Consider the following 20,111-nt stretch of genomic DNA (forward strand, 5'->3'; position numbering starts at 1 on the left):
AGATACTTTTTAACATCTTAATTTACCTTGTTGCAGGTTGGACGCGTTAAAAACACTCGTATTATCACCGTCACATCTACGATTCAAAAACGTATCGAACCAACTGCAGTTATTAATGCACCAAGCGCTCTGAACGAACCTTTGACAGAAAATATACTGGCCACAGCATCTCCTTATGGAAAAGATCATAATTTAGATTCAAGCATAGCTACACTGCCTGCAATAACATTATCTTCTGATATGGAAACTCCTCCGTTAGAAACTGTAACAGAAACTTTTAGCACTACACAACACATGCTAAAAACGCATATCTTACCAGTTGTTCGAGACGTCAATTTAACAAGCAGTCTAACGTTCATTCAAACCTACCAAATCACAAGATTTGTCACAGCAACTAAAACACTGCCACCAATGGACTACTTCCAATTCATACCCAGCAAAACTCTAAAGGAATTCAACAGTCGTCTCGATGAAGCTGGGTCGGAACTACACTTAGAATTAGATTTCGGAGACAGCAATGAAGATGAGGAAGGAGTTCCGCGTAAAGTATTCCCACCAGACCTAGATTTAGCAAACATCGGATCTGAGTTCGATCTTACTGAAGTAGACAAATACAGGGTGCCAGATAACCACCTGAGATCAAAGAAGGCCCACGGCCAAAACAAGGGCAATCACGTGACGGAATCCCCAACACCTCCCACACCAGCCTTAACTCCAGAACAAGCACAACAGCTGGCTCTATTAAGGCTACTCAACCCTGCAGCGGCTGCACAAATCCCTAACGTTGTTACCACTTCAAAACCGATCCTAACATACGAGACGATCTACGAGTCCCACGTGATTCCGTTCTTCGACGGCAAAAGCACTGTCCACAGCACAATTTCCAGACCAGTAGCTACAGTTACGAAAACAGAGTACGAAATCGGCACCAGCAGTCTTCCCGCTCTGCCTCTACAGCCACTTAACCCCTTATTCCCTCAACAGTTTTCAGTAACTTCGACGCCGGTTGTCATGAACACAGAAGTGACAGCGACAGACAGCCAAGTTTTGAAACTGACTTTCGGCGCGAAAACTGTGTACACAACGTTGTACACGACTAAAGTTGTGCCGACGGTGCTGACGTCGTATGTAACTTCCTCGCTGCCTGTCCAACCCAGCGCCGGCTACCAAGGATATTTCCCCGCACCATTTGCACCTTTTCCATACGTGGGATAAATACTTAAATCTAAGGAAAGCTGTGTGTGATTTTGGACGTGTATAAATCATAGTGCAGAACTCTCAGTGCCAGTGATTACGATAACACGTAAGTTTTTAAAAACTAAACTTTAAGCGAGTGCGTCGTTGTTTGCAGTGCATGTGATAAACTATATTGCGAGTGGGTGAGCAGTAAACAGTGCAAAAGCAGCAGAATGTTGAGATTTATGGCCTTTGTGGGAACACGAAAACTTTAAAGTTGTATATTTTCTTATAAAGTTTCCCAGCTTAGTGTGACGCTGCGTTCCTACGCGTGTGGTAAAGGAATAATAATGTTTTGATTTTAGAAATACTACAGCAATATGCTAAAATAATCATATGAATATATGGATGACATTTTAGTTATTGCTTTTGTAAATAATGGTATTTAATACTGAAAACCTTGTACATAAACCATAAATACTTGTAATTAGATAGAAATACTAAAATTACTTTTATATGTAATTAAATCTAAAAATTTGTACTTTTGTATATTTTTGTGCTATTTTGCGTATAGAAATACCTAATTAAATAAATGAAAGTTTAATATGTATTTTATTTATTTGTCTTTCACTATTCTCACTTCATACAAAATTCCTAATAGTTATTTGTTTCACAAGGGGGCAAAGTTGTTGTCTAACTCTTAGTGCTAATACCTATCGATACCTGACCAAGGCTAACAGGGGATTGAAAATTGCAGGATTTGCGTATCGAACCAACTGCAGTTATTAATGCACCAAGCGCTCTGAACGAACCTTTGACAGAAAACATACTGGCCACGGCATCTCCTTATGGAAAAGATCATAATTTAGATTCAAGCATAGCTACACTGCCTGCAATAACATTATCTTCTGATATGGAAACTCCTCCGTTAGAAACTGTAACAGAAACTTTTAGCACTACACAGCACATGCTAAAAACGCATATCTTACCAGTAGTAAGAGACGTCAATTTAACAAGCAGTCTAACGTTCATTCAAACCTACCAAATCACAAGATTTGTCACAGCAACTAAAACGCTGCCACCAATGGACTACTTCCAATTCATACCCAGCAAAACTCTAAAGGAATTCAATAGTCGTCTCGATGAAGCTGGGTCGGAACTACACTTAGAATTAGATTTCGGGGACAGTAATGAAGATGAGGAAGGAGTTCCGCGTAAAGTATTCCCACTAGACCTGGATTTAGCAAACATCGGATCTGACTTCGATCTTACTGAAGTAGACAAATACAGGGTGCCAGATAACCACCTGAGATCAAAGAAGGCCCACGGTCAAAACAAGGGCAATCATGTGACGGAATCCCCAACACCTCCCACACCAGCCTTAACTCCAGAGCAAGCACAACAGCTGGCTCTATTAAGGCTACTCAACCCTGCAGCGGCTGCACAAATCCCTAACGTGGTAACCACTTCTAAACCGATCCTGACATACGAGACGATCTACAAGTCCCACGTGATTCCGTTCTTCGACGGCAAAAGCACTGTCCACAGCACAATTTCCAGACCAGTAGCTACTGTTACGAAAACTGAGTACGAAATCGGCACCAGCAGTCTTCCCGCTCTGCCCCTACAGCCACTTAACCCCTTATTCCCTCAACAGTTTTCAGTAACTTCGACGCCGGTTGTCATGAACACAGAAGTGACAGCGACAGACAGCCAAGTTTTGAAACTGACTTTCGGCGCGAAGACTGTGTAAGTGTGTACACAACTAAAGTTGTGCCGACGGTACTGACGTCGTATGTAACTTCCTCGCTGCCTGTCCAACCCAGCGCCGGCTACCAAGGATATTTCCCCGCACCATTTGCACCTTTTCCATACGTAGGATAAATACTTAAATCTAAGGAAAGCTGTGTGTGATTTTGGACGTGTATAAATCATAGTGCAGAACTCTCAGTGCCAGTGATTACGATAACACGTAAGTTTTTAAAAACTAAAATTTAAGCGAGTGCGTCGTTGTTTGCAGTGCATGTGATAAACTATATTGCGAGTGGGTGAGCAGTAAACAGTGCAAAAGCAGCAGAATGTTGAGATTTATGGCCTTTGTGGGAACACGAAAACTTTAAAGTTGTATATTTTCTTATAAAGTTTCCCAGCTTAGTGTGACGCTGCGTTCCTGCGCGTGTGGTAAAGGAATAATAATGTTTTGATTTTAGAAATACTACAGCAATATGCTAAAATAATCATATGAATATATGGATGTCATTTTAGTTATTGCTTTTGTAAATAATGGTATTTAATACTGAAAACCTTGTACATAAACCATAAATACTTGTAATTATATAGAAATAGAGTGACGGCACCAATCATGGACATGTTAAGCGCACTAAATTAGAATTTCGTTTAAAAATGGGATGTTTTTTGACGATACAAAAATGGTGATTTTTTTTTCGGCACTTAAATACATGAGGAACATTTAAACAAAACCATAAATTCTGTATGTTTAATACATAATTAATAAAAAATATATAAATTGAAATTTACGAAATCACCATTGATGGACATCAAAAATTCAGTAATGGACACCCAGTCATGGACATGGACCCAATTATGAACATCCATTAATGGACACTTTTGTATTGAACACATAAATGAAACAAATGATGTCACAAATCAACTTTTATTAACGCTATTTGAACTTTCATTTAGATTTCTAAGTTATACTATAAGAGTTTTAGTCCGGTTGCCGGCTGCATGAAACAAACCTGATCAAAAAATAGAATGTACCTACCCTGTAGAGGTACCTGACATTTAGTACCGTCCAACGCACTTGGTCGGCCTAGGCTTAACCTGGCAGATTTTGTACAAATGGCGAAAACGTTGGACCAAAAAAACATAAAAAAAATACCTCATCGAAAAATAGAATGAAACTTGTATGGTAGGGTACCTGACTTTGGGGACAGTAAAAAAAAAGTGGTCGGCCTCATCTTAGCCTGGCAGTTTTTGCAGTCCGACCAAATTTGTGGTACCACGTGACAGCTACAATCCCTACAATTTACCTCATCGAAAAATAGAATGAAACAAACAGATTATAATAGCTAAAATAAACCTGTTGACGTGTCTTGGTCGGCCTCACCATAACCAGTCAGTTTTTGCAGTCCGACCACAGTTATAAAAAAAACATCAAAAAAATCTTATCGAAAAATCGTATGAAACTTGTATGTTACGATAGCTGCCTTTGCGGACAGTAAAAGTAAAGTGGTCGGCCAAATCCTGTGTTGGCAGGATCCTGTGTCCGACCAATTTTGTGGTACCACGTGAGAGCTACAATTTACTTCATCAAAAAATAGAATGATACAACTGATTATAATAGCTAAAATAAACCTGTTGACGTATGGCTTGGTCGGCCTCACCGTAGCCTGGCAGTTTTTGCAGTCCAACCAAATTTGTGGTACCACGTGACAGCTACAATTTACCTTGTCGAAAAATAGGATGAATAAAAACGGATTATAATAGCTAAAAAAAACCTGTTGACGTATGGCTTGGTCGGCCTCACCGTAGCCTGGCAGATTTTGCAGTCCGACCAAATTTGTGGTACCACGTGACAGCTATTATTTGCCTCATCGAAAAATAGGATGAATAAAAAACGGATTATAATAGCAAAATAAACCTGTTGACGTATGGCTTGGTCGGCCTCGCCTTACCCTGGCAGTTTTTGCAGTCCGACCACATTTATCCATCCATCTAAGACAAAACAAAGAGCCCAATTATGGACAACTAAAAATCCCAGTTATGGACATCGTCCATTATTGGAAAATAAAGAGCAATCACAAAATCAACCCAACTCAAATGTTTAGTGCAATAAATTAAATAATTTAACACAATAAACTAAAAAAGTAATAAAAAGCTTAAGCTTGGACACTTGTCCATTACTGAATTTCATAAAATATCGAATCCAGTAATGAACAAACCCCACAAAAAACTTATTGCTGTGATTGGACATATTCAACTTAGCTCAATTTACTTGCAATATAGTATTATTCAGTAAAAATAACATCAAATCTCATTACAACATAACACAAGATAACAGCATGCACAAATATGTACTCACCTCCTTAACGATTTCAACAACAATAACGGATTTTTATGACCACCGCCCGCAACGAGATTTCACTTCGCAGCCATCTTAGAACAAAACGGCTGATTTTGGTGACATGTGTCAAAATGACAGCTCAAACGTCTATTGGTTATGCTTTACTGTTGCCAGTTGAAAAATGTTGGGACAGTTGCTTAAAAAATTCGATCAACGTAAAAAATGTCCATAATTGGTGCCGTGTCCATTACTGGTGCCGTCACCCTACTAAAATTACTTTTATATGTAATTAAATCTAAAAATTTGTACTTTTGTATATTTTTGTGCTATTTTGCGTATAGAAATAATTAAATAAATGAAAGTTTAACATGTATTTTATTTATTTCACTTTCACTATTCTCACTTCATACAAAATTCCTAACAGTTATTTGTTTTACAAGGGGGCAAAGTTGTTGTTTAAATCTTAGTGCAAATACCTATCGATACCTGACCAAGGCTAACAGGGGATTTAAAATTGCAGGATTTGCATTGAATTTTTACACATTTACATCAACGGTAAATGCCGTAAAAAAATCACACGGAAACTAGATTAAGTATATTTTCTACATGTGTAATTTTAATTTATTTTCAGTTGTATATCGTTACCCTACATACCTAGCTAGTTTCCTGGTTTTAAGCCCCCTCTTAAACTAACTTTATTACAGAGTGAAACACAAAATTTCCCCTTAAGAAATCAATACCCAGACCGAGTAGGTACCTAATAATATTTTAATAAACACATGAATAAATATTGAATTAAAATTGGTTAATAATAACAACATGCTTTGTTAGTAGGTAGGCTTCATAATGCAGAAATACACCAAAGTCTACTTCAAACAAAAATACGTCGAAATGACGCAGTAGTAATTGGACATATTCTACATATTATAAATAATGATCTCATCTCACGTATCCATCATTAATAACGGTAATGAGCATGTCGCCTTTTGTATATCCCGACCAGATATAACGCGATCTACAAAGCAATACATAATATACGATAAAACAAATTATGTGTCTACGGGTATCAAATTTACTCCACCGTATAATATTTCAAAGAGCCGAGAGCTTGGTTTATTTCCCATGATATCTTAATTAAAGTCGTTTCATGCAACGCGGGGCGCCGAAAGAAACAATGGGGCCTGGAGTTATGAAACTAAGATTAATGTAAGCTGTTTTATAAATTTAATAAGCTCGACTGTGATTTTTAGGGTTCCGCACCTCAAAAGAAAGAACCCTTATAGAGGATCTTTGTTGTCCGTCCGTCTGTCTGTCAAGACCCTTTATCTCGGGAACGCGTGGAGGTATCGAGTTGAAATTAAAACCATATACTCAAATCCACAGTCCCTTAAAGCTATGAATAAACCAAACTTATAAGTTAACGCAAAAAAAAGATACGGCGTAAATGAACGTAAATTTCGACACTCAAGGAAATCAAAATGTATAGGGTACTTCCCGTTGACCTAGATTACCTAGAACTATGTAATTTGGCAAATGATATAGTCTTACACTACAAATACAGAGAAAAATCTTAAAACTATTAAGTGAACAATAAAATAAAAAATATATATGTATAAATTAGTTAAATTTGTACGGAACCCTCGGTGGGCGAGTTCGACTCGCACTTGTCCAGTTTTTAGTTCAACTTAACTAGGCTAACATGTACGGTTTCCAAAGTGGATTTTGTTTATTAAGCAGCCAGAAGCCAAAGTAACTTTTTACACTACCTACTTCTATCTCGGCTATCAACTAAACACAACTTTTAATTTTATAAACTATGCACGTAGCGAGTCAGGTAGGTATTAAGCCATAAACGAGTAGCTACACAAAACACTTATTGTGACTATTGTGAGTCTTAATAGTATACCTAGAAGCGTATTCTGATTGTAATAACAGGTTATGAATTTGATCTGAATTTGTTATGAATATGATTAGTGTCTAACTCAAATTTTTTCATACCGAAATGTTACTTAATTATATTTTACTAGCTTTTGCCCGCGACTTCGTCTGAGTGGAGTTAGTAATTTGGGTAGCATATTTTTTATCCAATCTGCTTTTAATCCATACCTACCCCTTAAAGGGTGATTTCTGTGATAAAAACTACCATATGTCCTTCCTCGGGACTCAAACTATTTCCATACCAAATTTCAACTAAATCGGTTCAGCGGTTTAAGCGTGAAGAGGTAACAGACAGACAGACACACTTTCGCATTTATAATAAAAAAAATATACATATTAATATGGATTTTAAATATGTATCTTATCATTCCAAATTAAATTAGAAAATCAAGCTTTTTTTGCACAGTGGTATACCGGGTATGGCCTGTAATATGAGCAAAAAATTAAACCGTAGGCTGTACTCCTCATATTGACCAACATTTGTTCAGCGACTTTTAAAAATTACTTTTGGTTTGATTTTTAATACACTTTAAGTTTATTCTAAGACGCAATGTATTGCGAATTTTGTTATGTTTAAGACGTGACAAGCAACGTCAATCACAATGATAATGGCGTGACGATGGCGTCCATTGATGATAATATTTATTTTGTATGAAAAATAAGGAGTCTAAATATTTCATAACTTTTAAAAGTTGTTTTTATTGGGCTATTATATTCGTTCCTTGTTTCGAAAGCTTACAAAAAATATCAGGTTATAGCGGAGTGATTTTGTTATCAGCGCTCGTTTGAAAGGCATCGCGTCTGGCAACACAAAGGCTGTCATCGACAGCACAGCGATAGTGGTAGAGACAAGGGGTCCATACAGACCTCTGAAACACGATCAAACAAACGCTACCTTCCTGTAAACTCTCCATCTTGCGTCGTTTTTGTTTTTATTTACATTGCCTTTCAGTTACCATTGGTTAAAAGGCGGTTTTCAGGTTTGCTAAATTTTTTTTGTATTAAGCTGAAACGTCTACGAACGATACCAGAATGCTTAGAAAAAGGAAAAGTGGAAAATATTTCCCAAACGGAACGGTAGCTAACGTAAACGAGACTTACTTGCCTTTGGCCTAGTGTCGAGTAGATGACGTTAATATTAATATTTAACAAGTTAACACATACAGTATCATATATGTATCAGTGAAAGAATAAGGATCAAAGTCAAATGGCCTTCTAACAGTTTTAATATTCTGTCGAAAATTGGCAGTAAATGTACTGTGGCTACATCATTTACCATGACAATAACTCTCTATACACTCTATTCTCTTTGCTACCATCGATTATTCAGTACCGCGGTAATTCGCTTGGCATATACATTAATTTCCCTCTTGTCCACGCATAAATCCCGCAACCAAATCAGAAATTAGCATATCGATAGGTATGACGAATTCACCTGAGACTTATTATCAAACATTAATCGGTAACGTTTCCGAATAAATACAAAATGGCTTGTCAGTGATAGAGTATGCGGTTAAAAGAAATACGCATTGATTACGTGATTTTTCGTTTGCAATTTGTCATTCTGATACATTTTAAACGTTTTGATTGTAGAAAAACAATTACTGACAGTCATTTTTGCTAGGCATATCTACATGGTGTGTCTGACCATGGGGCTTTAAATCCAGGGCTCGATTCTACTCGCTAAACTAAGCTACTTTTACTATGGGACCAACCCTCAAATCGGGGAAAAATTTTTGGTTTTTCCATAGAAAACGTCGACATCTGATCAGCCAAAATGTATGAAAAAGTAAAAAAAATTTAGGGATTTCGGGGTTGGTGCCATAATAAAAGTAGCTCAGTTTAGAGAGTAGAATTGAGCCCTGGATTTAAAGCCCGATGGTCAGTAACACCCTGTATATCTATATATGTAAAGGTACCTACTTAAAGAAAAATATTAGCACGTGAGGGACTGCAACACTAACAGTTACCTATATTATCTGTGTTACTCATGAAATCAATAATTTGCTCATAACTCATAACATGATATGTGACGTCCCACGGATAAAGGTACCTTAAATATGGCGGTTGGCGCATACGCTATTATTAACGCCGCTCCAATATTATTGCCGCACTATGCGACGTAAGCGCCAGCCACCATAATAAGGTACCTTTTGCCACATACCATCTAAAACATGCCTGCATTTTGTGACCTACACCGTTGCACAGCTGCCAGAAATACCGAACACCAGGATCCAGTAATAAGGATAAGTATTTATCTATGTACCTATAGAAAACTAACTAGACAGGTTTCGTTGCTTCTTTCCGTCAAATATTTCCCGGAATAACTCTCCGTCGTATTTAATTAATTATACAACATTATTCTCTTCCTGGCGTCATCCCGGCTTTTTCGCCACGGCTTATATAGGAGGCTACATGTTCTGATTTTAAAAGAATTGGTCTGTATTGGACACTTATCCAGCAAATATTTTTGGTCAATTTTCCGATAAAGGCACCTATTTGCGACCTAAAATAGGTGCCTTTATCGGAATATTGACCAAAAATGTTTGCTGAGTCGGTACTTATCATTTGGATACATACCTACCTTCGCTGCTTTGATGTGTTCTTAAATAACAATCTGTTGGCTTAGTTAGGCTATAGAAAGTACTTTTTTCATACGATTTCCATTTCTGGAGAAAACGATTTCCACTAACTAAATCTTAATCTTAACATAATTATCACTATGATTTTAATGTCGATCGTTTCAGCATAATATATTCTCTATTGTCTAGGTTTATAGGTTTCCCTTTTTTTAAATATTTTTTTGTATTGAAAATTTTGAAAAAAAGTAAAACCTATAAGCCTAGTTTTTCATTGTGTTGTTAAACAGGTTGTGTTGTCTAGGTTGATTTTGAATATCGAGGCAAGTAAAATACATAGAAGTAGTATTTAAAATAAGTATTTGGCAAAATTTTAACTCTTATCATAACTTAAAATTCGAAAAAATCAAACGTACGGGCATAGCTGTGGATAATATACAACTAATTGTGTGAAAATATTTTCAATAAGTTGTTAATATCCAGAAAAGAAAATGAAGACTACGTTTGTATGAAAAGGCTATTTCGCGCGAGTCCTCCACTTCCGTTTTAATAAGCCGAGATTGCATATATGTATCATATATGTATATCATAATGTGCAATATAGTAAAACAAGATTTTTAACAACCGCTATCAGCAGGGGCTGAGAAAATGTTTACATATTATAAAAAATATCTTAAATTAAGGTCTGAGAGTTAGTTACACACGTGAACTCTCCTATGAGGCTGGCATCGTCACCACGAGTGTACGAAAGCCTCTATAAAAATTAAGAAAAAAAAAAAAAAAAAAAGATTTTTAACCTTGGACATTTTAAAATTTTCAAGTCTATGCCTACAATTACGATTCAAATCATAACAGAGTTATCGGTAAAAGGCTCACTTCAATTTACGTCGAGATTGGAATATAGCAAAGGAAATATCAGAGGTGTTTGTCGATGATACCAATCCGATTGAGTGTTCTGAGAATTCAGTCCCTTCATAGAGCTAAAAATGTCACGATAATGTATTGAAAAATTATGGATGGAAAACTCGATTTTTACTCAAGTAGCCTCCTATATAAGCCGTGGCGAAAAAGCCGGGATGACGCCAGGAAGAGAATAATGTTGTATAATTAATTAAATACGACGGAGAGTTATTCCGGGAAATATTTGACGGAAAGAATCAACGAAACCTGTCTAGTTAGTTTTCTATAGGTACATAGATAAATACTTATCCTTATTACTGGATCCTGGTGTCCGGTATTTCTGGCAGCTGTGCAACGGTGTAGGTCACAACATGCCTGCATTGTGCTTCGAGTTATTCCGGGAAATATTTGACGGAAAGAAGCAACGAAACCTGTCTAGTTAGTTATCTATAGGTACATAGATAAATACTTATACACACACACACCACACACACAGCACACACACACACACACACAATTTGCACAGCTGCCAGAAATACCGGACACCAGGATCCAGTAATAAGGATAAGTATTTATCTATGTACCTATAGAAAACTAACTAGACAGGTTTCGTTGCTTCTTTCCGTCAAATATTTCCCGGAATAACTCTCCGTCGTATTTAATTAATTATACAACATTATTCTCTTCCTGGCGTCATCCCGGCTTTTTCGCCACGGCTTATATAGGAGGCTACTTGAGTAAAAATCGAGTTTTCCATCCATAATTTTTCAATACATTATCGTGACATTTTTAGCTCTATGAAGGGACTGAATTCTCAGAACACTCAATCGGATTGGTATCATCGACAAACACCTCTGATATTTCCTTTGCTATATTCCAATCTCGACGTAAATTGAAGTGAGCCTTTTACCGATAACTCTGTTATGATTTGAATCGTAATTGTAGGCATAGACTTGAAAATTTTAAAATGTCCAAGGTTAAAAATCTTTTTTTTTTTTTTTCTTAATTTTTATAGAGGCTTTCGTACACTCGTGGTGACGATGCCAGCCTCATAGGAGAGTTCACGTGTGTAACTAACTCTCAGACCTTAATTTAAGATATTTTTTATAATATGTAAACATTTTCTCAGCCCCTTCTGATAGCGGTTGTTAAAAATCTTGTTTTACTATATTGCACATTATGATATACATATATGATACATATATGCAATCTCGGCTTATTAAAACGGAAGTGGAGGACTCGCGCGAAATAGCCTTTTCATACAAACGTAGTCTTCATTTTCTTTTCTGGATATTAACAACTTATTGAAAATATTTTCACACAATTAGTTGTATATTATCCACAGCTATGCCCGTACGTTTGATTTTTTCGAATTTTAAGTTATGATAAGAGTTAAAATTTTGCCAAATACTTATTTTAAATACTACTTCTATGTATTTTACTTGCCTCGATATTCAAAATCAACCTAGACAACACAACCTGTTTAACAACACAATGAAAAACTAGGCTTATAGGTTTTACTTTTTTTCAAAATTTTCAATACAAAAAAATATTTAAAAAAAGGGAAACCTATAAACCTAGACAATAGAGAATATATTATGCTGAAACGATCGACATTAAAATCATAGTGATAATTATGTTAAGATTAAGATTTAGTTAGTGGAAATCGTTTTCTCCAGAAATGGAAATCGTATGAAAAAAGTACTTTCTATAGCCTAACTAAGCCAACAGATTGTTATTTAAGAACACATCAAAGCAGCGAAGGTAGGTATGTATCCAAATGATAAGTACCGACTCAGCAAACATTTTTGGTCAATATTCCGATAAAGGCACCTATTTTAGGTCGCAAATAGGTGCCTTTATCGGAAAATTGACCAAAAATATTTGCTGGATAAGTGTCCAATACAGACCAATTCTTTTAAAATCAGAACATGTCTGTTTCAACCGCAAATCTACGCGAATGCAGTGGAGCTCAGTGTTCGCTGATTGAACGAGGTTAGACGAAATCGGCTTATCGTCCAATGGCGAATGGGGAATAATTTCATTTCATGTAGGTATGCATCGGTAGCCGCTTCGCGGAACGCAAATAGCCGACGTGAATATATCAATATATTTAATGAACAAAATAGAAAGACGACATGAATGGCATAAATTCACTTTGAAAGATTTATGACATAATTTTATTTGGGTCGGCCAAAACCGTGGGCCGGCGCAATCCACCCAATATTATCTCGGTTTGATTGTCGAAGAAATTTAAAACTAAGTTTTAAGTATACATTTTCTTATACATTATTTTCGTGGTTTTTACTCATAGGTACTTAGGTATGAGTATACTTAATATTATTTTCATGTTTCTACACACTTAAAATGTAGGTACACTATATAAACTAAAAGTATTTTTCGGTCATTTTACTTTATGTAATTCTGCATATTAGGTACTAATTAATGTTTGGTTTTAACTTCCTGTCTTTTAAGATTAAATAAATATTAAATACGTACGCATGAAGATAAAAATCACGGTATCCGGTATCGACTCTTGCCCATCACAAATCTAATCAGTAAGACTTATCACTTAAATATGCGATGTGATTCCCCTATGCGATAACTGGGTAAATTGACAAAGCAAACAATTAGTTGCATTCAACAATGAAAGCGGTACTAATTGGTTAATTACGATTCAAAAACTAGTGTTTATTTAGGTAAACAATATGACTAGATTCAATTTAGTGATAACAGCGTTAGTTTTAGTTTCATGTGAGTATTTGGTTACCCATTAGTCATGTCATTTGTGTGTGTGCGTAATCGAACGTCATAATATATTATGTTAAGCGTGGAAGTTTGTTAGTAGTTATTCCATTTGTGAACTAATTGTATTATCTAAGCTTGTTTATGCTAAACCAACTACGAAACACAGGTGCAGTATTGGTAGTAGCACAATCGAATGCAGTGAGTCGTTGCTTCCAATTCACGTGGCTGGGTCCGCAGTACAATAACAACAGTGTGTTCCTCAACGCCACCTGCCAGGACGCGACCCGGCTGGCGAGAGGCGTGCCGTGCCAGCAGCCCTTGGTGGCATCTTGTAAGTTTATTTTTATAGTGGCTCACAACGGACAATAACTATTTTAAATATATTAAAACTTATTTATTCCATGCAAAAATATCTACGTCAAACGGTCTCTGAGAAAAACGCATTTAACTGATTTGCAAGACCGAAGTGATCCCATAAGTGTGTTTTGTAAGGAACACTAAAAATAGTATAGACCCAATATCCCTATCTCCCGTCACAGTTACGCGCGGCGCCAGCGCGTATTTTTATTCCCCCCTGAGTATACAAATATTACCGTTTTTTTCCTGGCTTTACGCCTCCTCTTAAGTACGAGGCTGTTTGCATGTGCTCTTGGCTTACAAATTCACGTTGCATTCACAGACGACGGCACATGGCCCGACGTGGAGTACATTTGGACGCACCACTCACTGGAGGCCTCGTGCATTTTGGGTCCTAACGATGTCTGCGCGCAATATACATACTACTTCAATGACATAGGTATGCATAGGTACTATTAGGTGCTCCAAGTTTCTCTTCTTTACTTTTCGGCTTACTGCAGTTTGTGCTTTGTAGTATTTTGTGTTTAGTACCTAATGACTAAGATAACTCCTATACTATAAAATCGTACCGTGGATGATTTACCCCAAATAGAAATGGGTACTAATACACAAAGGTCGATTTAAAGACACAGTCCCATTTCTATTATATAATAGATATTTAACGATGGTGATATTTACTCTCCAGGGCAAAGTTACACAGGTACTTGCTGGACTTGTCCTTCTCGGCTTTCATAAGATTCTCCTCATGGGGGATCGTAACGTCGATGAGGACGATTTACCGCTGCGATCGCTAGTTTCACACTTTTCACAGTGCTTACAGTTATACTGTGAAATTAAATGAATTATAAAATTAATTAATGTACATTTACAGCGGAAAACTCCACATACATGTGCACCAGAGGGGTTGATCAGCTCGGAAACGCCATCAACAGCGGCTGCTTCCAGTCGACGAACGGGAGCTCTTCCACTAGGGTGTGCTTCTGTCGCTCCATAGCGGGAGGAGTCCCCTGCAATAGTTCCAACGTCTCCACAGTGGTGTCGGTATTCACAATCATTTTAGCCTTGGCTTTAGTGGCTGATAAAAGAGTGCTTAGTAAATGATTTAGGATGATAGGGTTTCACAATAAATTACAATGGTGACAATCTGTGTTGTTTTATTCATCTGGACCTTGTATGCTATGGCAAAAGTACTTTTGTACCAAGTAAATTTTTAAATTTTTGTGTTTCGCGGTAGACTCTCTCAAGCCCCCTCCACACTCACGTTCGCGGCTTCGCGCCGCGATTCGCGCACGAGTGTGGAGCGGGATTGTGTCCGAGCAAGATCGTTTTCCGTTTCACGAAAAAACAACATCGTTAACAATAAGTATAAAAATACTTTGTTGGAAGGTGGCGCGCTGTACGTCCGTTAAGGACGCGGCGGTCCGGTACGCCCGTCTGTTATAGCCGTAACAGACTACCGCACAGTATCGCGACCATAGACTTATAATATATAAAGACGGTGTCTCAGAGAGCTGTCACTGTTGCCACTTTTGTTTAGTGTACGATTAACAATGAGGCCCACGTTGCTGTAGCCATGTCGATAAAGTCATATCGATAAACTATCGACATTTCTTGCAATTTTAATTTTACTTCAAAGGCTTAACGATACCTAAAATGACCAAAAACGCTTTTATTCTTTATTGTGGTTATCAGATCACAATTTTACAGTCACGCCCCAGCAGGGAACCAAGGGAAAGTTCAGATATTTAATTAAAATACATAAATACCTCCTAAAATAGGTGTTCCGCAATAATTGAATTATATTATTATATTATAATATATTCATTATCCATTAGCATTTCAATTATGTTTATGTTTAACGAAGATATTGAAGCTTCAATTAATCGCTATTTCGTTCCGCTGTGTAGCGTTTATCGATATATAACATGATTAAAATCGACTTTTCACATCCCTAAAAGAGCACACATATACGATTTTACGCACACATACACAGCCTGGGCGCATCAAGAAAGGCAACACTTGATTTGAAGTCCACCTTGTCAACAGTATGGTTGTCCTGTTTTGACAAACGGCATTTTTAAAAGAGCGAGGAGAGAGAAATGATACCAGTTGCTGCGCCGTGAAAGAGAACAGAAAACGTTGGGCCCTTGATCGCGACATTGGTGATGCAGATAGCTCTAGCTCTTATTCTTTGTTTCAACATAAATAACTCTACTAGAGTCTGTGCGGAAAGAGAAGAGTCGTGGGATTTGAGGGCGCGCCAGTGCTATTTTATGGTTTTTGCTATGCTGACAACACTGGTCACGTGATTATAGTACGACACTAAAGGTCATGATACTTGAATCCCTTTTGTTCCGGTTTTTTACCACGGCTTACTAAACGGAGCCTGGTGGTGGTGTCGTCTCGTCAACTCAATCCTCTGATTTAGCGCAGGCACTAGTTTTCTTTTTAAAACACACTTGTTTTTATGTCTCGGATACTACAAAGTGACTGCGATTGACAAAACTGCTAAAACTAGTTAAGAATCTGCCCAATACAACTGTAATTTTAGTACCAAACAAGATAGTCTCATTTATGTACTGCCTAATCTGTGCAGTCCAACAGTTATTAAAACCGGGTAGATCGGGTAGAAATTGGGCAATAGAACCGTAATTTTATCTGGGATATATTTCACCCATTGTAAACTTGACTTGTAATGTATGTGTACATTATTAATAATAAATATGAATATGAATAAAAATAGTGCATTAAGTAGGTAGGCCTTATTGGGATATGTCCGGTTCTCTCATCTCACGATATTTTACTTCGCCGAAAAGTCACTGCTAAATATGAAATATAATTTCGTAACTAACAGAACCTACAAATAAAGAAATATTTTATTAGAAAAAGTTTTATTCAGAACCTAGTAAACGAACTTACAAATAAAGAAATATTTTATTAGAAAAAGTTTTATTCTTTGTAATCGAAGTCTGAATTAAAATATTCAATGTCACTTATGTTTGAGCTAGCTTCAAAACAACCAGGGACACTCATAGAACTATCTTCATCTGAACTGGATGTGCTTGAATCCGGCACGTAGATTACGAATTCTTGCATATCACCTACTTAGCGGTCTTTTATTCGAGTTACCGTAGGTACTTTTACACAATCCTGAAAAAGAAATTACATATAAATATGCATAAAATGGCAAGTATCAAGACTACTTGTCAGTTATTCTAAAGGTCATGAATGACCTGCATATTTATGAAAATTAATATATTTTGAATGAATATACATACCGATTATGTACCGGAGACAAGTTACTTAGGGGGCTTATTAAATAGGTAATTATTTAATATTAAATACAACATCAATACCCGCGAATAGCGGAAACACGTTCCCCGACTTTTTGTAAGTCGATAGTCGGCTTTTAGCCGTTTTCTTCCCGCTGACAAAACCGAACAATGTTAAATATAATTTTCCTTGTGGTTTTATGTACGGTTTTATCGTGTTTTGAAAATATTTTATACATAAAACTTGCGGTTTTTGTTAGTAAAAATATACATTGACAGAAGTTTGTTTACTTTTTACAAGACAGGTGTCAAAGGTTTGATTGCCATATAAAATTTAAAATGTTAGTTCCCGTTTCTGCCACGACTCTTCTCTTTCCGCACAGACTCTATTCTACGCGTCAAGACACGATTTTATTTTCTTTTTCAGAAAATATGTTTATAAACGGTTTTTGAACACACTTTCGTGACGTTTACAATTGACGTGTCCCGAAACGTCAAACAGTTGTTGCGGAGGTTAGCGTTATAGCCACCGCTAAAAGAAATTTATATTTATTAAATATTAATTTAAACCGCAAAAATGTATTCAGTGTTAACGAGAGGAAACGCTATATTAACGTATACACTTAGCGTCCTAGCATGCTTAACTTTCTTGTGTTTTCTATCTACATTAACTGTGGATTACAGAACGAATGCACAAATGAACACAGTAAAAGTAGTCGTGTAAGTAAAATTATCCTTATACGTTGCTGTAACATGTGTATTCTTTTAAGAAGTCTTAGCACCTTTAAATATTTATTTTATTCCAGCAAGAACGTGCCGGATTATGGAGTTTCTAGGGAGAGAAATGATCTAGGCTTCCTTACTTTCGATCTGAAGACTGATCTGTCCCATTTGTTCAACTGGAACGTGAAACAGCTATTCTTGTATCTCACAGCAGAGTACATTACTCCAAACAATGAGCTCAACCAAATTGTGCTGTGGGACAAAATCATTCTAAGAGGAGAAAATGCTGTTCTCGACTTCAAAAATATGAACACGAAGTACTACTTCTGGGATGATGGTAAAGGCTTGAAGTAAGTAAGACTTGTAAAAATACTATATATATCATAAAGTAAAATTGTAACAATAGTAATCTGATTCCTATAAAACAAATAGCTATTGATCTATTTGGATTCAAATCTAATAGCAATGATGATTTGTTTGTTTGAAAAGACACCTTTGTTTATCTTTATCTTAAGAACCATTGCGACTAGGTAGAGGATTAAGATTTTCTTTTGAGTATGTTAGTAAAATACAATGAATAAGTTTTGTTTTCCACTCAGATTCTCATTTAACTTGTTTCTTTATTAAATATTCCCATTTGAATGTATTCTGGAAAATTTGTAGATCACATTTCAAACTTTTGGTTTCTGTGGGTCATAACTACAAATCTATAAGATTTAAATGAAGATCACTAGAAAATATAATTTTATGTGACATTAAAAGTTCTTCAACCTGGTACACCTATGCCAGAACATATGTGTTTAAATAGGAAAAAACTCAGGCATATATTAAGGATTGGAATTCTTCCAAATAATAATGCACAATGTTGTATGTTTTCAGGGGCCACAACAATGTGACACTAACACTGTCATGGAACATCATACCCAATGCAGGGTTGCTGCCAAACATCATGGCCCTCGGCTACCACTCCTTCCGGTTCCCGACCGAGTACACCCAGACCAGAGTGTGATCAACATTGCAACTTTGCTTTTAACACATTCAGTGCCGAAAACCTGGGTATTTTATGATTTCGTTCCTAGGCTACCCAATAGTCGTAGTACTGCTGCTTTATACGATGAAATTGTTGTGGCCTGACACGGACGTCTTGTTTGGCTGGTTGGCAATGAATGTGTTAAAGTATCTCAGTAAAGTACTAGGATAGTTATACACCTCGGCACATATGCCTTTCAAATATGTATATTCAAAGAGTTATTGATTGTGGATCAGGTGTAAAAAGTAAGAACACATTGTGGCTCGAAGTCAGCTAAACTAGATGACACTATACTGCACCATAATATTATCATGTTTTGTTGTAACTGAATTGTCAAATGTCAACTTTCATCAACCAGAGTGACCACATATGAATTTAATGTATGGGGCCGTAGTCTGTCATATACATAGTAGGTAGTATCCCAAGTATTCAAATAGTTCAGTACAACATATAATATCTATGGAGTACCAAACTATTTGAATACTTTGTATGCTACCTACTATACAACGCTGACTGTACAGTAATATCTACTTGAGTTAGACCAAGATATGTCTGCAACGATTTTGATAGCACACAGCCCAATTGTTATTTTAAACGTCAAACGTCTATGAAATTATGACGTATAAATAGCATTTGCACTGTGTATGCTATCAAAATCGTTGCAGACTTTTCTTGCTCTAACTCTACAGCTGTTAAAGTTGAGACACAAAATGTGTCTTAGACTACAAACCTCTATTAATAACTTGTATTATGGATGGGTATTCCATCTGTCCATTATATTGATCCAATGTCATTGCGTCTCACTCTCTCATTAAACAAAACGCGAGACAAAATACTAATTGGACAGGTGGAATTCCACCCTATGCCACTTTCCCTTTGAATGCTCTCTGTAGTAGAAGACAGATTGCCGAGATGCATAATTAGAGACAGTGCTGTATATGGGTGAATGTGGTGTGACTTAAGATCCTAAGAGAATACATGTTTTCTGTAAATGTTGTTTTGTTTCATTACATTGTAATATTAAGTATTTTAGCAATATTTGTCATATGTTTAGGGGTTTGACAAAATTTGACATGTTGTGACAAAGGGAAGGGAGGCGTCACAAACTTTATGGCGTCACTCAAACTTCATCTGTAGGTAAACGAAAATTGTTTTGATATTTTCATCATCATCACACTTACTTGAAACTTTTTCAAGTAAGTGTGATGATGATCTTATTTCATGCAGATGTACTGAAGGGTAAAGGCCTAGGCCCTAGGGGCTCTGTGAGCTGTAGACCTCGCAATTGGCTTAAAAAATAT

At 36.6% G+C, this 20,111-nt stretch overlaps 2 protein-coding genes across 2 annotated transcripts in view; both read left to right on the forward strand.

The window, feature by feature from the left end:
• Positions 1-1,462, forward strand: part of LOC134666744 (uncharacterized) — a 58,008-nt gene extending 56,546 nt beyond the window's left edge. The window contains exon 6 of the mRNA XM_063524008.1: positions 37-1,462. Coding sequence (XP_063380078.1) covers positions 37-1,215 — 1,179 coding nt within the window. The 3' untranslated portion in view covers positions 1,216-1,462. The remainder of the gene's footprint in view (positions 1-36) is intronic.
• An 11,857-nt stretch (positions 1,463-13,319) lies between these two features.
• Positions 13,320-19,802, forward strand: LOC134666854 (signal peptidase complex subunit 3). The gene is given in 7 exon segments (XM_063524170.1): positions 13,320-13,434; positions 13,595-13,759; positions 14,108-14,224; positions 14,657-14,757; positions 17,584-17,777; positions 17,864-18,130; positions 18,660-19,802. Coding segments are annotated over 7 exon segments (1,020 nt in total). The 5' UTR covers positions 13,320-13,388; the 3' UTR covers positions 18,790-19,802.
• Positions 19,803-20,111: the final 309 nt, after the last annotated feature.

Source organism: Cydia fagiglandana, chromosome 8, assembly GCF_963556715.1.
Source record: "Cydia fagiglandana chromosome 8, ilCydFagi1.1, whole genome shotgun sequence".
Lineage (NCBI taxonomy): Eukaryota > Metazoa > Arthropoda > Insecta > Lepidoptera > Tortricidae > Cydia > Cydia fagiglandana.